General features: G+C 47.4%; 1 protein-coding gene across 3 annotated transcripts in view; it reads left to right on the top strand.

The window, feature by feature from the left end:
* Positions 1-22,817, top strand: part of LOC141166185 (src substrate cortactin-like) — a 133,789-nt gene that overhangs the window by 96,158 nt on the left and 14,814 nt on the right. For all 3 annotated transcript variants that reach the window (XM_073652634.1, XM_073652636.1, XM_073652635.1), the window contains 2 exons: positions 1,440-1,495; positions 1,693-1,762. In XM_073652634.1, the coding sequence (XP_073508735.1) occupies positions 1,440-1,495; positions 1,693-1,762 (126 nt within the window). The remainder of the gene's footprint in view (positions 1-1,439; positions 1,496-1,692; positions 1,763-22,817) is intronic.

The raw sequence follows: 22,817 nt of genomic DNA, 5'->3' as shown, positions 1-22,817 counted from the left end.
CAAAAGTGATAACTAAGTGAGTGGCTCAGTGAACAAAACATTGAAATTTTGCATCCATGGCCAAAAAAATCTCCAGATCTCAATCCCACTGATAGTTTGAGGTCAATCATCAAAAAGTAAGTGGACAACCCAAAGTGCACAAATTGTGATAACATCCAAGCACTGTTGAGACAAGAATGGCTTGCAATCAGTCAATATTTGCGCAGAAGATGCATAAACTTGATGAATTTGTTAATAAAAGTATAAAATCTTATGAAATGCTGATAATTGTACTTCAGTAACCATAAAAACATCTGACTAAAGATCTAAAAACACTCAAGCAGCAAGCTTTGTGAAAACCAAAATTTGTGTCAGTCTCAAAACTTTTGACCACGACTGTATGTCTTATACATTGTGATGAAGTAGAACATTGCTTACATTGGAGTGAGCCCCTAATATGCTCTGCATCTGATATTTTTCCATGTTTCTCATAAGAACAATTATATTTTGTGACAAGGTGTTGGACAAAAACACCTACTGTCTTCTTCTTATGTTTTGGTAGACTATGTTATACTTAACTTCTTTTGATAGAAAGCACTTGTCAACTTGTCTAAGTTTCAGTCTACAATCTTCATTTCTTTATTAATTTTCTAACTCCTTGATATGCAGTTTTCAGCCTGATCCATGTTTAAGATTTTTCTTCTTTGAGAGTGTCGTTCGTAGTAGTATAAGCTGGATGTCAAGCCTGTGAGGTCTATGTGTATAAAGGATGCTGTTGTCTTCATTAGCTCATATATCAGCACAGCACTTATCTCCTCTTCTTGTGCTTTCATCTTTTCTACAGTCTGTTTTCTCTGTCCTTTCTGAGACTGTTGATGTTTTCTCTCCTGTCTACAGTGTGAGATGTTTGCTCTCATGTCTACAGTGTGATGTGTACAACCTCCTCCCTTCTTCCCACTGTTATTTCTAAGGCCGAATTCAGATGTCCATGTATCACGGTCCTTGTGCAGGCCATGATGCATGGACTGGCCAGAGGGCTCTAAACTTGACAGCCCCATATAAGCCTATTAAGCTGTTGAATTCAATTCAGGAGATGCAGTCCATGGTCAGTTCGTGCATCATGGTCCATACTCGGATTGTGATACATGGACACCTGAATTCGACCTAAGGCCACGTTCACACGTTCAATATTTGGTCAGTGTTTGACATCAGTATTTGTAAGCTAAAAGCAGGAGTGGGTGCTATTTAGCTGCAGATTAACGCTACACCTGAAAGGAAATTACGTTATCTGAAGTGATAGGTTCCCTTGAAGTATAACTGGAAGAGATTGTATATTGGTTGTCACCTAGGATAATTTGGGGAGAGTGCTTATGAATCTATGCTCTCTGTTTCATTAGCGCAGTCTTTATTATCAGTATATCTATATATCTTGACTCACTCAATTATTTTCATTATTGCAGACCATGCAAAAGGGTTTGGCGGTCGGTATGGGGTGCAAACTGACCGTGTGGACAAGGTATGAGAGTGATACTCTATGAAATCTAACCATTTAATACGCTTGGCTAATATATGGCTCAGATTTTTTCTGTGACACCATTTACATGTGATACTAACCCTAAATTGCAAAAATGTTATGGTCAGAATTTCAATGCATGCCAACAGAATCAATACAGTAACATGTAGCATTAAGCCATTCTGCTTTCTATTTTACAGTCAGCTTCAGGATTTGGTGAGATTGAATCACCCAGCTCTGTCTATGAGAAAACACAGCCTCTGGAAGCAAGTGAGTACATATACAAGTACAAATGTACAAATTATTACTACCATAACAGCTTTACTCAGACTAAAACTTTCATTGAAATGTTGATATATCGGTATCTCAGGAACAGCTTTGAAATGAGACATGACATAAATAATAATAGGGCTAACCAGCAACTTCTCAAAATCCCAAATACATTTTCTGGACACGACCATATACATCAAAGACAACACCATACAGACATCAATTTATCATAAGCTCACAGGACGTCCAGCATATCTTAGATGGAACAGCTTTCATTCAAGACACACAAAAAAATCCATCATCTATAGTCAAGCTCTGAGGTACATTCGAATCTGTTCAGACAGTAAGGAAAGAAAACTGCAGCTGCTATCACTGAGGAATACATTCCTGCAACAAGGATACCATCCACTGGTAAAAGATGAACAGATCCACAGACCTACAAGGATACCAAGAAGCAGCCTTCTGGATTATGGACAGAGGGAGGACAACAACAGGGTACCTCTTGTGGTCACATACAACCCCCACATGAACATCCTAAGGAAAATTGGTGCTGATCTCCAACCCATATTCCACAGAGACCACAAACTGAAAGAAATATTCCCAGAACTACTATTTCGCTCCTACAAACAGCCCCCTAACTTAAGGAATCTCCTTGTCAGAAGTGTCCTCTCATCACCATCAGTGACAGGCACATTCCCATGTTAAAAAGAAAAACTGCAAAATTTGTACCCACATATTACCATCAAATACAGTCTGCATACAAAACACAAATCAGGACTACAAAATCATGGATGTCTTTTTATGTATATCCTCCAATTTGGTGTATATGATACAATGTACAAGGTGCACGGAAGGAGTTTATATTGGAGAAACTATGCAACAACTGCAAACGAGAATGAATTTACACAGATACACAATTAAGAATGAACTGGACACACCTGTGGGAAAATGTTTCTCTGGCCCGGGACACTGTATGAAAGATCTAAAAGTTTTAATACTAAAAGGTCATTTCAAGGACGAGAGAGAGAGAAAAATTTGGGAATTCAAATTGATAAGAATGTTAAATTCCTTGACAAGAGGACTCAATCTAAGGCTGTGTGCCCACGATGCGTATTTCATGCGTATTTTGTGCGGAAATTTCCGCAGCGTAAATGCATGATATACGCATGGTAAGCCCTCTGCCATGGTCCCCTATGTAATTCCGCAATTGTAATGCCCATGCTGCGGAATTTTCCGCAGCGTTTTTGATGTGCGGAAAATTCCGCAGCATGCCAATTCTTTGTGCGTTTACGCATACGGAATTGCCATCTACAATGCAGTAGAAAACGCAAGGCAATTCCGCATGTGCAAAACGCGTGAATTACACGCGAAAAACGCATGCCAAATTCTGCATGCGTTTTTCCGGGGAAATCACATGCGGAAATGAAGCGCAAATTTCCGCTTCATTTGCTCATCGTGGGCACATACCCTAACACCTGGATTGATGGCTCACTACATGGATTCAATTCACACCTCCACCAGACGGTCTCCAGATAAACATTAAACATTCCCACAGACTTGCCATTTGCAACTAAAAGCCCTAGATTTGATCTTTTTGACTTATCATTAGGAGGCATCACCCCTTACACCTCATGAACAAATGTTTGCTGTAACATCTCTTAATTGTTGTGCCTTTTGTCTGATCTTATCAGAGCATCTGTGCTCTGAAAGCTTGCATATATATTTTTTTCTCTGCTTAGCCAATAAAGGTATCACTCCGAGAATACTTTTGTCATTTTTGGGCATAAAAGTATTTACAAGGCTGAAAATAAAAAGGCAGAAAACACGGCTCCTCCTGGTGCAATAACGTCAAAATGGGATTGTAACCCCAAGCTAGAGGAAATCCACTAAAAAACTGCTCACCTTATTGGGTTGTGCAGGGAGCAGGCATTAAAATGGGGTTCAGCTTATGGTATAAATCTGAGTGCACGAGGAACCAGCTGTAGCAGCTGCTCTGGAGCACTTGTGATGTTTGGGCATCAACGCAAAATACTTAAAATAAAGTCTGGAGTTAAATACTAGTTCTTGGGCGCTACTGGTTGAGGATGTCCGGATGGAATGAGAAGTGGATCCAACAGGATGAACAAAATGACTCAACAGAACTAAATTAAAATTACTTAAAGGTAAAAACAACAAAAAGGCATGGAATAGGAGGTAATGAGTCCATGCATGATTTACCTTTGAATAACTTTTTAACAATAAAATACTCATTTATTCTATATTCTGTTGGATCCAGGTGTGTGTTACATGCACACCGCTAGGTTCAGATAGGACGAGGCGGGTTTCATGAATTCTTTGGAATCCTGGGGGAACCGTCACTCAGGGCTACTATAGGCTGCAGCTTCTCTCAGGCACACGATAGATTCAATTGCTGACCAAGCACATCTGAAAAGAGTCTTCATAAACAGTTGAACAGTGGAGTTTAAGCAAGTACGGCCAGTACCATTTAACTCTTTGAAGCAACAGGCTTCACCACATTACAGTCTATTAAAGCAGGCACAGTAACGTTAGTTTGTTCAGTAGCATAATTCAGCACAGATTAGATCTCTTTGCAGCACACTTCTATGCATACACAACCACAGATTTTTCCTTCACAAGGACACAATAGTGCATAGCATTCTTTATCCTGCATGGAGATTGAGGGGGGGGGGCTTGATGAGGGAGATGATCCCTGTGACACGATTCCTTCCAGTCCTTATCTTTCTGCCTGATAATACTCTGCACTGTTAGTTCAGGGAGTCTATCTGACCTGTGTTTAGCTTCCCTCCTGACCTGAATTCTGTTCACTTGCCTTCTGTGAGATACAGATCATATACCACCATTCTCTTCGGCTCCAGCCAGACTAATAAACAAGTTCCCCACAATCCCCCTGGGGCTCTGCTAAACACTCCCTGTCTCCTGTGACTGTGTTAACCCCTCTAGTTGCTGTATGCTTCTGAAGCACAACACTTCCTGTCTATTGTGACTGTGTTAACTCTTATAGTTGCTGGATGCTTTTGAAGCAACAGCACTACTTCTGCATGTCACACTCTTCCCTCCTTTTTGAATGTCGTCCTCGACATTCGCCTTATTTGGTCAATCTGACCAATTCTAAGACAGTGGGAAAGTTGAGTTACTTTATATACAAATGGGCATTGTCAAATTGGCATAACATTTATAAACATTGATAACAAGCTATTCTATGACCTTTTTCTTGTAGTACTCCTGTAAGAAATAAACAATTAACACAATTAACACAATCAGCGTCTCTTCAGCTGGAGCTTTTTGTACGTCTTCAACCAGCTCTCTCTCTCACTAGGCCTTAACAGTTCTTTGTTTCTGCAAAGTCTTTTAAGGAAAATCAAAGCATGAAAACAAGTCTTTCCATCAGGCAACATCTTCCATACATACTGCCTCTCGGTGGTAAATACCACTCAAGTGGGTTTACCTGGTCCACAGGCAGAGATACCTGTTTCCAGTCAGCAGCCCATTTCACTTCACTCGGTTCACCAAGTGTCTCATACGTGAGCATCACGGGCCTCCTCACTTCTCGAGTCGACATCCTCCTGGTGGGTTGTTCCTCAGATACCATGGGTTCTTCGGTCACAGGAGTTTCTGCCGCCACATTCATTTCCCGCGCTTCCTCAGATGCTCTTGGAGATGCCTCTTTAAGTTCCTGCACTTTCCCTGAATCACCTGTTTCCGCACGGTCTGGTAAATCCGCTCCTCCTGAGTGTCGATCGGTCTCTTCAGGGACCAGTATTCAATCATCAGATGTGAATTGGACTTCATCTGTACTCCTTGGTACAAACTCTCGAGCCTCGGGACTTAGTTCACTCTCCTGAGGATTGGACATCCCTCTCCTTGCCGATCCGAGCAATACAATGGTGTGCTTGTCTTCATCGGAACTTTCAAGGTCACTATCCACCTCCGGAGCTTCAGTCTGTGGTGGTCTTTTAGTCAATCTCAGACGATGTCTGTCTACTTCTGGGAAGTCTTGTTGTGGTGGGAGATAATCACAGGGTAGTAGTAAATTCCAATGGACTATTCTGGTTTTCTTGTCTCCCGTTTCCAATCGGATTTCATACACTGGACTGTCATCGGCTTCCTCCTTACGACCACATACACCTTGTCTTTCCAGTACGACCAAAGTTTTCCTGGACCACCTTTCTCATGTACGTTCTTGACTAGCACCTGGCTTCCCGGTGCCAATTCTGCTCCATAACATTTTCGATCATAGTACTTCTTACTCTTGCTCTGTCCTTAAAATTCATTGTGGTAATGTCTAGAACCAAAATTAGAAAAATGTTGTCTCTGTCCAAATATATATGGACCTAACTGTAGATGGTAATTCTTCTCGGCGTCTGTCAACGTCCTAGAACCATAACCGATAACTCTCAATTTTTCATCTTAATGCTGATTCAGGACAGCTCCTAGTCTAAAGTGAGAAGCGTCACAATGAAGAACAAATAGTAAGTTGAAATCAGGATATCCCAAGATGGGTGGTTTTACCAGGTAGTCTACTAGTTCTTCGATACCTCCTGGTGGTCTGCTGTCCAGAGAATGGGCTGTTAGGATGAAACGGCGTTGTTTCTTTTAAGCACGGTCCTACCCGCGTTCTTCTTTTTCTACGTGGGTGTTGTGGACTCTGTCGTCCCCCCCAAGTGGAGGTATAGCGGGGCGGCAATCCTGGAGAAGTTCCGAACGTAAGTACAATAGTAGGAGAGGAATCCTATGATCTGCCTCAGCTACCCGACAGTAGAGGGCCGCTTGTCTTTTAAGGCCAGTACCAGAGCGATTTCTGCTGGGTCCATGGTATATCCTTCTCCGGACACAATTTTCCTTAGAAATCGGACTTGCCTTTTGAACAGTTCACACTTCTTTGGAGTAAACTTAACTCCGTGTTGTTCATACTGCTGTAATACGGTCCTCACGTGTTCAACATGCTCCCGTAAGGTTTTGCTGTGTACCACATTGTCATCCAAGTATGGCTTGCAGATTTCGTCCCTCAATCCTTCTATATAGGTCTCCATGCTCCTCTGAAATTCTACTGGAGCTGAACTGAGCCCAAACGATATGCGGATCCACTCATATAACCCCCACTGTGTGATGAATGCTGTCAAATGTCTCCTGGACTCTTCAACAAATCCTTGATAGTATGCTTTACCCTATTCGAGGACAGAGAACCAGGTACTTCCTGATAGGCTATCCAGCCTATCTTGAATCTTTGGTACCGGGTGCTGATCAGACTTTCGGTTTAGTTCCCGGTAATCACAGCAGAGTCTCAACATACCATCCATCCTTCCTGACACAAACAATAGGAGAGTAATAAGACGACTTTGACTTTTGGACCCAACCTCTATTGATTAGGTCTTGTAAATACTCTTTCACTTCATGGTGTAATGGTTTCGGTACAGACATGTAACTTCTGGTTACTGGGGTCATGTCTTTCAAATTGATTTTCAACTGCAACGACGGGATACAGCCTATATCAGAGTCATCTTTGGAGAATGCATGACACTCTTCTCTCAGCATCTGTTTTGCTACCGCTCGATCTTCAGCACACAAGTGTTCCAGTGGTACTGGGGGATCCCAGGATCCCGAGGTGGGTCGGGCAATTTCCTCCCCTGGGCAACTCCTGTTCCTTGGTGGGGAGACTTAATTCATGCTAGACCCCTAGGTGGGTCTCACACTGGCTGGATATACCGTTTTAACGGTTTCGATGTGACCTAACACAGTCTTTGGATCCAGTCTAATTTTGTGCTTTGTAGTATTTATCACCAGTACTGTCACTGGAGCAAACCCACCAGTAGGAATCGTAAGCACAGTTTCACCTTGAACTAGGCCTTCTGGAAGTTCTGAGGAGTCTTTTGACATGAACAGTCTTTTCTGGACTTTTCTTTCCGGTTCTACCCAGACTCCACACCTCACCCCCACCATTTGGTTTGCAGGGATTATGGTTGGGCGCCAGCCTACCTTGACTTCTTTTAGATCAATTGTATTCTGTGCTTTCTTTACTCTATGAATCACATTTTCCACCATGGCGTTGGGTATGGCAAGCGATGTGGCAATTGCATCCACAACCAGCGTCCCTGACTTGTGTTTCGTGATGACCTCACTTATTACATTACTAGCTATTGAACCCGTTCTACGCCCGGGTGGCGAGCATTTTTATTGGTATATGGTCTCCCATGCTGGTATCTGCTGCCCCCCTCCTTGTATTTGTGCTGCCCCCATCCTGTCCCCACCATCCAATCCTGGTATGCGTGGTCCCCTCACCCCCAATCCTGGTATGCGTGACACCCCTCACCCCCAATCCTGGTATGCGTGGCACCCCTCACCCCCAATCCTGGTATGCGTGGCACCCCTCACCCCCAATACTGGTATGCGTGGCACCCCTCATCCCTATCCTGGTATGTATGGCACCCCTCATCACTATCCTGGTGTGTATGGAATCCCTCATCCTGGTATGCATGGTACCCCATCCCTCATCCCGGTATGCATGGCACTCCATTCCTCATCCCCAATCCTGGTATGCGTGGCACCCCTCATCCCCAATCCCGGCATGCGTGGCACCCCTCATCCCCAATCCCGGCATGCGTGGCACCCCTCATCCCCAATCCGGGCATGTGTGGCACCCTTTATCCCCAATCCCGGCATGCGTGGCACCCCTCATCCCCAATCCTGGCATGAGTGGCACCCCTCATCCCCAATCCTTGTATGCGTGGCACCCCTCATCCCCAATCCCAGTATGCGTGGCACCCCTCATCCCCAATCCCGGTATGCATGGCACCCCTCATCCCAATCCCGGTATGCGTGGCACCCCTCATCCCCAATCCCGGTATGCGTGGCACCCCTCACCCTCAATCCTGGTATGCATGGTCCCCTCACCCCCCAATCCTGGTATGCGTGGCACCCCTCACCCCCCAATCCTGGTATGAGTGGCAGCCCTCACCCCCAATCCTGGTATGCGTGGCACCCCTCATCCCCCAATCCCGGTATGCGTGGCACCCCTCATCCCCCAATCCCAGTATGCGTGGCACCCCTCATCCCCCAATCCCGGTATGCGTGGCACCCCTCATCCCCAATCCCGGTATGCGTGGCACCCCTCATCCCCAATCCCGATATGCGTGGCACCCCTCATCCCCAATCCCGATATGCGTGGCACCCCTCACCCTCAATCCTGGTATGCATGGTCCCCTCACCCTCCAATCCTGGTATGCGTGGCACCCCTCACCCCCCAATCCTGGTATGAGTGGCACCCCTCACCCCCAATCCTGGTATGAGTGGCACCCCTCACCCCCAATCCTGGTATGAGTGGCACCCCTCATCCCCCAATCCCGGTATGCGTGGCACCCCTCATCCCCCAATCCCGGTATGCGTGGCACCCCTCATCCCCCAATCCCGGTATGCGTGGCACCCCTCATCCCCAATCCCGGTATGCGTGGCACCCCTCATCCCCAATCCCGGTATGCGTGGCACCCCTCATCCCCAATCCTGGTATGCGTGGCACCCCTCATCCCCCAATCCCGGTATGAGTGGCACCCCTCACCCCCAATCCTGGTATGAGTGGCACCCCTCACCCCCAATCCTGGTATGCGTGGCACCCCTCACCCCCCAATCCCGGTATGCGTGGCACCCCTCACCCCCCAATCCCGATATGCGTGGCACCCCTCACCCCCCAATCCCGATATGCGTGGCACCCCTCACCCCCCAATCCCGGTATGTGTGGCACCCCTCATCCCCAATCCCGGTATGCGTAGCACCCCTCATCCCCAATCCCGGTATGCGTGGCACCCCTCATCCCCATATGCATGGCACCCCTCATCCCCATATGCGTGGTACCCCTCACCCCCAATCGTGGTATGCGTGGTACCCCTCACCCCCAATCCTGGTATGCGTGGTACACCTCACCGCCAATCCTGGTATGCGGGGTACCCCTCACCCCCAATCCTGGTATGCGTGGTACCCTCACCCCCCAATCCCGGTATGTGTGGCACCCCTCATCCCCAATCCCGGTATGCGTGGCACCCCTCATCCCCAATCCCGGTATGCGTGGCACCCCTCATCCCCAATCCCGGTATGCGTGGCACCCCTCATCCCCAATCCCGGTATGCGTGGCACCCCTCACCCTCAATCCTGGTATGCATGGTCCCCTCACCTCCCAATCCTGGTATGCGTGTTACTCCTCACCCCCCAATCCTGGTATGCGTGTTACCCCTCACGCTCCAATCCTGGTATGCGAGTTACCCCTCACCCCCCAATCTTGGTATGCGTGGCACCCCTCACCCCCCAATCCTGGTATGCGTGGCACCCCTCACCCCCCAATCCTGGTATTTGTGGTACCCCTCACCCCCCAATCCTGGTATGTGTGGCACCCCTCACCCCCATCCCCCAATCCTGGTATGCGTGGCACCCCTCACCCCCCAATCCTGGTATGCATGGTACCCCTCACCCCCAATCGTGGTATGTGTGGTACCCCTCATCCCCCAATACTGGTATGCGTGGTACCCCTCACCCCCCAATCCTGGTATGCGTGGTACCCCTCACCCCCAATCCTGGTATGCGTGGTACCCCTCACCCCCAATCCTGGTATGTGTGGTACCACTCACCCCCCAATCCTGGTATGCGTGGTACCCCTCACCCCCAATCCTGGTATGCGTGGTACCCCTCACCCCCAATCCTGGTATGTGTGGTACCCCTCACCCCCCAATCCTGGTATGTGTGGTACCCCTCATCCCCCAATCCTGATATATGCATGGTCCCCTCACCCCACAATCCTGTTATGTGTGGCCCCCTCATCCCTTTCACACTGTACACACATACAAAAAAAAAAAAACAGTTATACTCACCTTTCTTCTCTGTGCTCCAGCTGGAGCACCGCGCTGTCCGATGCCATTTTGCTGAAGACACACTGTAAATGTGTCTTCAGTAAAATGGAGCCGGATAGTGCAATGCGCACGCGCCAGTCCGACACCTTCACTCCGCCCCCGGTCTCCAGCGAAGAGAGGCGCCGCGGCTACGCTCCTCCCGGTCAGGTAAGTATGTAAGTATGGCGCCGGAGATCGCGGGATGCGTTCAGTGTCTACGCATACCGCGATCTCCGGCGCCATATACTCCTCTTGCCTGTAACGGCTGGATGCCTGCTTCTGTTTGGAGCCAGACTGCGCGTCACGCATGCGCAGTCTATCGAGGCTTCGGACAGAGACACGCATGCCGCCTTATATTATAGATAACTCAGGATAGGATCCTCTGCCACGTTCTGATCACTGGTCACGAGAAAAGGTACCAAAAGCTCAATGGTGTTGCTGTTCTTCGTGGCCATCAGTTGGAAAGTCACTTCCACCCAGTCTATGAAAGGGATTTCAGTGTGGTTGACAGCTTTGCTGTGGAGTTCCACTGGTCCTAAGAGTTCTTTTAGCGACTGAAGGCAGGTATGTGGCAGGTAGCTTCTTCTCCATTCTTCATTTAAAAGGCTCACTTGGGCTCCTGTGTCCCACAGTGCTTTTACCAGAAGTTCATCTAACTGGCATTGTATAAAGCACCTTACACCGATTAGGAAGATGAGCCTATCTTTACTGACCGAGGAATCCTCCCAGGAGTACATCATTTGACCTCCACACTGGGCATTAAGTAACTAATGCCCCTCTCTCTCTTGCAGCTGCTGTAGACGGGAATACACTTGGTTATAGTACTGACACAGCTATTTTACCTCATGCGCCGCTCTGGGGTTTGGTAAGATTTGGATTTGCTTCTGGGGCCTCCTCCATGTCACGGTTACCAGTCGCCCTGCACTGACAACCTCCTGTCTTTTAACCCAAATGACCGTGACCATTGGCATTCCTTGGCATAATGTCCTTCCTCACCACATCTTAGACAGTGGATGCACACCGTACTCTGATTTGATGAACGGCACGCTTCACAAGCCGGGTATCTTCTGTTTTGGAACCCACTCCTGGGTCTGAGGGATACAGGTTCTGGCCTGGAATGAATCAACTTTTTCACCTCAATCAACTTGGCTCGCAGTTCTCCTATTACTTCCTCCCAGTCAGCGCTGGTGGTCCTCTCTTTTGTTGGTGCTTTAAGGTTCCCTCTCAAAGGTGGCACTGGAGGGTCTCCATGATGATATTCGGACTGGCCACCGGGGGTCTCCAACTTCAGCTGACTTATTTTGGTGATTTTAGAAGCAGAGCCTTTCTTTAACTTTTGTTCGCTCTCTGACTCCAAACTAGCTGCCTCATTCATTTTTTCAATTAGGATTTCATCCAGAATGCCAGGATCTTCTAGGCACTGTTTGAGCTGCAACTTGATGTCTTTGCTGATTAACCCCGTTCCCAATGATCTCAAGAACTTCTTATGGACTAGTCCAGCATTAAACTTCTCCTCCCCTTCTACATCTCTGGAGACAAAGAACAGTCTATCCTTCAGTTCAATTGCTCTGAACAAGAAACTTTGGGGTGATTCATTATTTTTCTGTGAGAGGTTAATGAGTCGGTGGAACAATTCTGAAGTACTCTCTTCTTTATAGTGCCCTTTTAAAATCATCTTCAGCTGTTGCAAGGTCAATTGACTCTTTATTTCTAGCATACTATGGAAGTTCAGTCCTGGGCTGATCGCTTTCGCCACCCCCTCAAAGATCTCATCTGGCTGGTAGCCTTGATCTGGTGCAAAAAGTTCATATAAGACAGTTTCTCTTTCTGTTCACACTCTCCAATCTGTCCCAGGATCTTGAATTCTTTCCTTATGGTGATTTGTTGTGTTAGAGAGGACTGTCTTCCTGATTTATCTAACCCGAGCAGGTTAAAGGTTCTGTCTGAGTCTGTCACCCGTTCAGAGGTTTTGGTTGATTCCTGCAGGGCTGTTGTTAGGGCTTTGAATTGTTCTTTCAATTCCTGTAGTTCAATCTGCGGACAGAGATTCACGCTTTTGGTAATTGGTGCTGCCCCTCCATCCTCCAACTTCAACTTTGTTAGAAACTGTGTTAGCTCCTGAAGGATTGTCCCCATGACGTCGTCAGCTTCTTTCTCCCCTAGCTCATCCATTTTTGCATTAATGGCAGCTAACAGTTGCCTGCAATTGTGTGCTTTAGAAACCTGTTCTTCTGACATCTTTATATGTTCTGCTACTGTTCTCAATTCTTCACAGGTTAACTGAAGAAGCAGCTCACTAATTCTGTCCATTTGTATTTCCACATCTATTGTTGCTAGTCAGTTTTCTTTAGGGCTGGTCCCCTATAACTGGTGTAGTTGAATTGAGGTGCTGTGCTGCTGTGTGTTTCCAGACACTTTTCCTCTTCTCCCTCTGCATGCTAATTCCCGCTCAGGACTCCCCATACGGGTCACCAATGTTACACGCATGGCGCTAGGTTCAGATAGGGTGAGACAGGTTTCATGAACTCTTTGGAATCCTGGGGGAACCGTTACTCAGAGTGACCATAGGCTGCAGCTTCTCTCAGGCACACGATAGATTCAATTGCTGACCAGACACATCTGACAAGAGTCTTCATAAACAGTTGAACAGTGGAGTTTAATCAAGTACGACTTTGAAGCAACAGGCTTCACCACAGTACAGTCTATTAAAGCAGACACAGTAACGTCAGTCTCTTCAGTAGCATAATTAAGCACAGATTAGATCTCTTTACTAGTGTTGAGCCACCCCCGTAGTGTTCGAGTTCGGTTCGGTTCGTCGAACACCCGTGTGTTCGCCGAACTGTTCGTCGAACTGTTCGTCGAACACCTTCGAACACCGTTAAAACCAATGGCAGGCAAACAAAAACACATAGAAACACATAGAAAACACCTTCAAAGGTATCCAAAAGCTGACAAACTGCTCAGAAGACATAACTAACACATGGAAAAGTGACAAGTACATATAGTCATGCGAAAATAAAAGAGGTGGAGGAGTAAAAGGAGGGGGAGACACAGATATAGGCATGTCATGCCCTTCTAAAATCCAAAAAGTGAGAAGCCGACACGGCCAGTCCGCTCCTGCCCGTGCCACCTCCGTGTCGCCGGGTTTGTGCCAGAGCCGCGGTGAACCCTGACGGCCAGCCCCCCTCTCCCAATACTGGTGCCTGTCCGCTGGTGGGTCGAGCGAGCCCCCCTGTGGTGGAGGCAGCTCTAAGCTTTTTAATTTAAATTGTCTCTCTAATTTGAATGAATACACTTTAAATCCATTTACAAGGATCTATTGGAGGGCAAGTCTCATGCCAGCAGCCGCGGTAATTCCAGCTCCAGTAGCGTCCACTAAAGCTGCTGCAGTTAAAAAGCTTTTATAAGGATCGAGCTCGGCTGTCCACCGCAAGGCATCCTACTGCCAGTCCCAGCCCCTATGCCTTGGGGTGCCTCCTGATGCTCTTCACTAAGTATCCCATGGTCCCGAAGCATTTCCTTTGAAAAAATTAAGTGTCTAAACTACAGGTGGTGCAGCTTGCTTAACAGCCGGGATAATCCGCTTACTAGCAGACACTGCTACTAGGCACAAAGTATTTCCTGGGCTAGATGCAGTTAAAAATTTGTAATTAGATACTCTCGTTGGATGCTGAGAAAGCATTCCATAGAGTCTCCTGGCACGCCATATATGATTCTCTTAAAAAGCTTGGGGTAGGGGTCTAGGGGACCCTTTTATAGCCAAAATCACGGCCCTGTATCGCAATACGTCACCTAGGCTGAAGATAAATGGAACTGTAGCACCCTGAGGGCTCGGTTGCTAAAGACGTATTGCACCTCACCCAGAGGTGTGATATCTCACTCTCAGGTAAGGATGGAGTGTGGATCAGGACCCGACACCTGCATGCATTACACCACATTGCCGTGGGGCAGGGCGACCAATATGCCCCTGAGATGGGCACGACAGTCCCTGTCCCTGGCTGGAGTGGGGGGAGGGAACACTGAGGAAGGGGAACCCTGTAGTGCAGGAGCAGGGAGGAAGCAGTTCCTGGGTGCATTGAGAAGGGAGTATAAAAGGTGGGCACCATCTTAGTTCAGTGCAGAGAAGTCTGAGCAGAAGTGGCAGGGAGCAGGGGCTCTGCATGAGCTCTGCTCCGGAGGCGGGCCTAGTAACAGAGGCCCAGGCCTGGAAGAGGGAGAAGGAAGGAAGAGGAGCGGAGAAGGCTCCAGGAACGAGGAATGAAGGGATCCCAGGGGTGCGGACGGGCGAGTCGCCACCGCACGCCCGAATCCACCTGCGTGGAGGGGTCAGGCCAAAGGGGGAGACCGGTCCCCGAACTAGTGGAGGCAGGAAACGACCCTCAGCTAGAAACCGGAGGCTCTGACATTTTATGTGGCGCAGCCCCTCGCTCCACCCGCTAGGAAGGCACCACATAGGGTCAGGGAAACTGGCGCCAAGTTTACCAAGAGGAGGCCCGAGGCAGCCGGACAGAAGTGTTGGTAAGAAAGGCCAGACAAAGGACACACAAAGGGGGTCCTGTGAAGTGCTCCAAAGTTATCTGGGAGTTGTCTGAGCCCCTCACCTGGTGAGCACAGTACGACGTGGGCAGCCGTTACCTGCAGACGTGGTCTGGATAATAAGAACTGTGAGTAAAGGCCCTGAACTGCATCACTGACTCCGTGTCATTACTGCTGCTGCCCTGCACCATCACCCCCATCCTCCGCATACACTGCCCTGAGGCTATACTCCTCCCGTGGGGAGTTATGCTACGCTCTGCTGCACCCACAACACCAGCCTCAGTGGTCTGCCCTGTAGCGGCGGTTCACTCTGACCGCAATCCACGGGTGGCGTAGTCGGACATTTAAACATGAAAACCACATAAATAGTTCCGCCACTGGTTTGACCGCCCTGAGCCACGGAACTGGGTCGCCGCCACGAAGACTACAACCACCAGCATCCACCAAAAAGGGTCCGGCTCCGGGTGTCCCAAGGCCCAGGGGGTGCGTCAGAACATTTTCATCACCTTTCACAATCACCAATGGGACAAGGCAGTGATGTCCTCTGTCCCCTCTCTTATACATCCTAGTGACGGAGCACCTGCTCTCATCAATTCGCCATAACCCCAATATTAGGTGGATTGAGGTGGGACGCACCGAGTACAAGTGCTCTCTATTTGCTGATGATGTCCTAGTATATATCACTCAATCACATATATCCATCCATGCTGTTATGGCTGAAATAGATCACTTTGTTACATGGTAAAATTTTAAAATCAATGCAGCGAAGTCTGAGGCCCTCGATGTCTCCTTCCCCAAATCCATATAGGATTCCATCCAGTCCAACTTTCCCTTTGCCTGGCCCTCACAGGGTATCAAATACTTAGGAATTCCTATTCATAGAGACCTCTCCCATCTATGTTATCTTAATTTTGGGCCCTTTATTGAACAACTCCATACAGACCACGGTTGGCAAGTTAGAACTGTAAGATTCACTACGTGAACCACTGGTGTTTTGTGGAAAAGCACATGTACACTGCGTTCCAAATTATTATACAAAAAGTGTTTAGGAGTGATAAGGGAAGAATTTGTTTGTTTGTCAGTTAAACTCATTGATGGTGATGTGTGTCAGGGCTCTTTATATCACTGTAAGCAATTGCAGACACCTGTGCTAATTAGTTTGGCAGGTGTGTCCAATGAAAGGCAAGACTACTTAAGAAGGCTCTCTCACATTATTAAGCAGCCTACATTTTCTGCCAAAATGGGAAAGAAAAAGGATGTGTCGGCTGCTGAGAAGCAACAAATTGTGGAGTGTTTAGGTCAAGGCATGACTACAATCAACATTGTGCGATGATCAGGATGAAGTGTCCTGGCAATCAAGAAGTATGTAGCTGATTCACAGTACACACGTGTGCGTGCTGATAAGGGCAAATTGAGGACTCTTTCCTACAGGCAATTACGTCAGGTTGAAAGAGCAGCGGCAAAAAAGCCTTGTCATAGCAGCAGACAAGTTTTTGAAGCTGCTTGTGCCTCCAACGTCCCCCGAACAACAAGATGCAGGGTCCTTCAGAGGTTTGCAGCTGTGCATGCGCCATCCTGTCGACCTCCTCTATCCACTTCACACAAGCAGAAACGGCTCCAGTGGGCCAAACATTACATGAAGACTGATTTCAAAACTGTTTTGTTCACGGATGAGTGCCGTGCAGCGCTCGATGGTCCAGATGGATGGAGTGGAGGATGGCTGGTTGATGGACACCCCACGCAAACACGGCTACAGCGCCAACAAGGAGGAGGTGGAGTAATGTTTTGGGCTGGAATCATGGGGAGAGAGATTGTCGGCCCCTTTAGGATCCCTGAAGGCGCTAAAGATGAACTCCATAATGTATGTGGATTTTCTCAAACAGCACTTCCTGCCATGGTTCAAGAAGAAGAACCGTGTATTTCACAGCAAGATCATTTTTCTGCATGATAATGCACCATCTCATGCTGCACATAAAACATCTGCATCTCTGGCTGATATGGGCATAAAAGGGGACAAACTTATGGTGTGACCCCCATGCTCCCCTGACCTCTACCCCATTCAGAACCTTTGGAGCATCATTAAAAGGAGTGTCTATGATGGCGGGAGGCAGTTCACATCTAAGCAACAGCTCTGGGAGGGTATTCTGTCTTCGTGCAAAACAATTGAAGCAGAAACCATCCAAAACCTGACAAATTCAATGGACGAGAGAGTTCAGAAGCTCCTTTCGAACAAGGGGTCCTATGTGAAAATGTAACATCACCTAGAATAAAGTTTTGAGTTGAAAACTGTTTGATTTCAGTTTCTAACAACCTGCTAATGCTTATAATTTCAAAAATGACCATTTTTTTGGTCTTTATTAAAATGAAAAGGTTGATCGAAAAGTTTGGGGGATCTAAGAGTGTGGCAACCCAGTAGTCATGATTACTTTGAATTCTGACAATATGAGGGTCATGCTGCAGGTAGTGCAGCAAGAAGGCACTTATGTGCCTTGCGCATCTCGGAGCCCCAAAATTATTTTCCGGGCTAGATGCAGCTAAAAATTATTTTTAATTTTAAATCTGGTGAAGCTTTAGTATAGATGGCCTAATAGGATCAGTGCTGCACACTGCTACAAAGCCCAAATTATTTTCCAGTCAAGATACAGATAAACATGATTAGTAATTTGAAAGCTTAAAACGGTTGGTAGGGTGATTTTAACCAATCATCAAGCTTTTACTCTCCCCAGGATGACACAGGGGTAGAAAAGTCGTTTCGGATCCATGATTTGTTCATCTTTATGAACGTGAGTCTGTCTACATTATCAGTGGAGAGCCGCGTGCGCTTATCTGTCAGCACACCACCAGCAGCGCTGAACACACGTTCAGACAGAACGCTGGCTGCGGGGCATGACAAGATCTCCAAGGCGTAAGTGGCTAGCTCCGGCCATTTATCCAGATTGGAAGCCCAAAAAGAGCAAGGGTCTAGTGACACAGTCGTGGCTTCAATGTTTACTTGGAGATACTCCTGTACCATCGTCTCTAGGCGTTGACTATGTGTCAGACTTCTTGTCTCCTGTGGCCTTGCAAAGGATGGGCTAAAAAAGTGGTGAAATGATTCCGCAAAATTGATGTTACCAGCAGATACTGTGGTTCTGTTACGGTTTGAGTGCTGAACACTTGACGGTCCCACGGTTGGCAAGTTGGAACTGTGAGATTCACTACGTGCACCACTGGTATTTTGTGGAAAAGCACATGTAAGATTCTGCAACAGTCTCTGCTGATACTCCTGCATGCGTGCATCCCTTTCTATGGCAGGAATAATTTCTGCAAATTTACTTTTGTACCGGGGATCTAACAGTGTGGCAACCCAGTAGTCAGGATTATTTCTAATTCTCACAATTCGAGGGTCATGTTGCAGGTAGTGCAGCAAGAAGGCACTCATGTGTGTTGCGCATCCAGGAGCACCAAGTCCCTGTTGTGTTGGTGGCGAGGTAACAATCATGCTTCCTTCCTCTGTCCTCTCCCCCCAACCTCGCACAACAGAAATGTGATCAAGGTCTCCCTCATCTGATGAGTCTTCCATCAGTTCGTCCTCCACTTCTTCCTGGGCTCCTGCACCTTCCTCACTAGTTTGGCTGCTACCATGCGCCCTGGTAAAACCATCTCCCCCACCCTCACATGCCTGCCGCCTTGGTGCTGCCGACCGTCTGGACCTTGCAGATGTTAGCCCTTCCGCATACAACTCCTCCTCCTCTACTTCCTCCACCTCCTCTTGTGCCACCACCTGACTCCGAATTCTGTTTAACATGTGCTCCAGCATGTAAATCACCGGAATAGTCATGCTGATAATGGCATCGTCAGCACTAAACATCTTCGTCGCCATTTCAAAACTGTGCAGAAGGGTGCATAGGTCCCTGATCTGAGACCACTCCTCCAGCGTGATTTGCCCCACCTCTGAATCTCGTTGGCCCAGGCTATATGTCAGAACGTATTGCACCAGGGCTTGTCGGTGCTGCCACAGTCGCTGCAACATGTGCAGAGTTGAATTCCACCGGGTAGGCACATCGCATTTTAGCCGGTGAAGTGGCAGGCCCAACGACTTCTGTAGAGATGTAAGTCGCTGAGCTGCGGGATGCGAACGGCGGAAGTGAGCACACAGCGACCGTGCCCTCTGCAGAAGGCCATCTAGTCTGGGATAGTGGGCTAAAAATTGCTGGACAACCAGGTTCAACACGTGAGCCATACAAGGCACGTGTGTGACATTGCCCCGGCGAAGGGCCGCACCCAGGTTTGCAGCATTGTCGCACACGGCCTTCCCTGGTTTCAGGTCCAGTGGAGACAACCATTCATGAAATTGGTTCTCCAGAGCTGACCACAACTCCTCAGCTGTGTGACTCACATTTCCCAGACATTTCAATGTAAAAACCGCCTGATGACGTTGAGCCCTACTGCCAGCATAGTAAGGAGGTGTGCAGGATCCCTTCTGCGCAGTTAGAAAGCTTGTGGCATGACCAGACAGGCTTTGGGTGCAGGTGGAAGACCGAGAGGAGGTTGAGGAGGCAGAAGCAGTGGAGGAACTTTGACATAAAGAGGATTGACGCACAACTCGTGGGGACGGCAAGACTTGGACAGCAGCCCCTTGTCCTGCTGTCACCATAGTTACCCAGTGCCCAGTCAGCGACATGTAACGCCCCTGTCCATGCCTACTCGTCCAAGTGTCTGTGGTGAAATGCACCCTGTCACACACAGAGTTTCTCAAAGAAGCGGTGATGTTGTGTGTGACATGCTGGTGGAGCGCAGGCACACCTTTCTTTGAGAAGTAGTGCCGACTGGGCATCTGGTACTGGGGCACTGCGACGGACATAAGGTCTCGAAAATCCTCTGTGTCCACCAGGCGGAAAGGCAGCATTTCTGTAGCCAAGAGCTTGCAGATGGTGAAATTCAACCTCTTAGCTTTCTCATGGCTAGGAGGAAATGGTCTTTTACTTGTCCACATCTGAGGGACCGAGGGTTGGCTATTGTGCTTAGACGGGGTTGATAAGGGTGTCCCCGGCAAACTGCCGGTCTGTGAGGAAGATGCAGGCGGACATGTTAGGTTGCCTTGATCCAAAGGTGGTGCTATCGATGTCGGACAGCGCTCAACACCAGCTGGTGTTACCACCTCCAAACAAAATGATGACCTGCCAATCACGCTGGCTGTTGCGGGTAAAGAGGTGGCAGGTCTGCGCCCCAAAACAGGTGTGACTGCTGTCCCCCCAGTCACAGAGGATGAAGAGGCCGCGGATGCACAAGATATGGCAGACGGTGATTGGCCCGGCCGGCTAGGCCGCATTGTAGCACACTGAGCTTCCCACTGCAACTTATGCTTCATGTCCATGTGCCGGTTCATGCATGAAGTACTCAAACTATGTATTTTTTGGCCTCTACTTAGCTTTTGCTGACAAATGTTACAGATAACACGAGTTGGGTCATCTTTATCGATCTGAAAAAATGCCCAGGCTATGCAAGGCTTAGCACCCATGCGACCTGAAGAGCCACCACGACTTGTGGTGAGAGGCAGAGTTGTGTTTGAGGATGCAGTTGTTGACGTGCTTCCAGTACTACGTCTCTGTCCAGGAAGGCGCAACCTGACCTCGTCGTCACTAGCATCTTCCTCCACCTCCTCTGCTGACCTCATCTCTTGGCTGACTGTGGGTTGACAGTAAGTGGGATCTCCGACCTCATCATCATCACCCTGTGCGTTATCACACCCGTCGTCCTCAGAGCCAACCTGTTCCTGCCCTGACAAAAAACTAAAGTTGTCGCTCCAATCAGGTATTTGAGTCTTATCATCGTCTTCCTCATTGTCTCCACCAACAGGAGTTACAGTTTGGGAATGAGGGTCTACATTATGGTCAGAACCTTCTGCGTCTGGTCCTGGATCCGACTCATAAAGATTCTGGGCATCAGTGCAGATCATTTCCTCGTCTGGATTCACAGAAGCGCTGGAGTCGACCTCTGATTCCCAGGCTATAGTATGAGTAAACAGCTCTGCAGACTCAACCATCTGTTCTACCTCACACTCAGACGGGCAGCTGGAGATTTGGGAGCTGTGAGGAAGCAAGTGCGATTTGGGTGACACCTTTGAGGACTGGAGTATTTGTGATGTTGAAGTTGATGTGGAGGAGAGCCCACTTAAAGGAGCACTTGATATCCGTTGAAGCACCTGCTGTTTTTGTGCCTCATCTGGAATTTGTAGCGATTGGCGTGGCCGTAAGAAAGGGATCTTATCACATTGTCCGCTAAAAGAAGTAGACATTTTAGTTTGGCTGGAAGATGGTCTTTCTTCTGCACCTACCCCACGGACACAACCTTTTTTCCCCTTCCCAACACGCCTATTCCCCTTTCCACCAGCAGCAGGCCTTTTTCCACTCATTTTGGTGGTTAACTAATTCACAACTCTGGAGTTGTTTGCACAAAAAAACAATGGATGGTAACCGAGCAGAGCTGAGTGGCCAAACTGTGGTATTAGGCCAAAACTATTGGCTGGGTTAGATGCAGAAAAAAATTATTTTTAATTTGCAACCTGATGGAGGTCAGTATAGATGGACTAATAGACCAAGTCCCACACACCGCTAGAAGCCCAAATATTTTTTCAGAGCTAGATGCAGAAATTTTTTTTATTCAATTTGCAACCTGATGGAGGTCAGTATAGATGGACTAATAGACCAAGTCCCACACACTGCTAGAAGCCCAAATATTTTTTCAGAGCTAGATGCAGAAAAAAATTATTTTTAATTTGCAACCTGATGGAGGTCAGTATAGATGGACTAATAGACCAAGTCCCACACACTGCTAGAAGCCCAAATATTTTTTCAGAGCTAGATGCAGAAAAAAATTATTTTTAATTTGCAACCTGATGGAGGTCAGTATAGATGGACTAATAGACCAAGTCCCACACACTGTTAGAAGCCCAAATATTTTTTCAGAGCTAGATGCAGAAAAAAATTATTTTTAATTTGCAACCTGATGGAGGTCAGTATAGATGGACTAATAGACCAAGTCCCACACACTGCTAGAAGCCCAAATATGTTTTCAGAGCTAGATGCAGAAAAAAAATATTTTTAATTTGCAACCTGATGGAAGTCAGTATAGATGGACTAATAGACCAAGTCCCACACACTGCTAGAAGCCCAAATATTTTTTCAGAGCTAGATGCAGAAAAAAATTATTTTTAATTTGCAACCTGATGGAGGTCAGTATAGATGGACTAATAGACCAAGTCCCACACACTGCTAGAAGCCCAAATATTTTTTCAGAGCTAGATGCAGAAAAAAATTATTTTTAATTTGCAACCTGATGGAGGTCAGTATAGATGGACTAATAGAACAAGTCCCACACGCTGCTAGAAGCCCAAATATTTTTTCAGAGCTAGATGCAGAAAAAAATTATTTTTAATTTGCAACCTGATGGAGGTCAGTATAGATGGACTAATAGACCAAGTCCCACACGCTGCTAGAAGCCCAAATATTTTTTCAGAGCTAGATGCAGAAAAAAATTATTTTTAATTTGCAACCTGATGTAGGTCAGTATAGATGGACTAATAGACCAAGTCCCACACACTGCTAGAAGCCCAAATATTTTTTCAGAGCTAGATGCAGAAAAAAATTATT

The sequence above is a fragment of the Phyllobates terribilis genome, unplaced genomic scaffold (genome assembly GCF_046119375.1).
Source record: "Phyllobates terribilis strain yellow unplaced genomic scaffold, ASM4611937v1 Scaffold_11__3_contigs__length_659146591, whole genome shotgun sequence".
Taxonomy (NCBI): Eukaryota; Metazoa; Chordata; class Amphibia; order Anura; family Dendrobatidae; genus Phyllobates; species Phyllobates terribilis.
The sequence above is the reverse complement of the archived record's forward strand: the minus strand, read 5'-3'. Positions and strand labels throughout refer to the sequence as shown.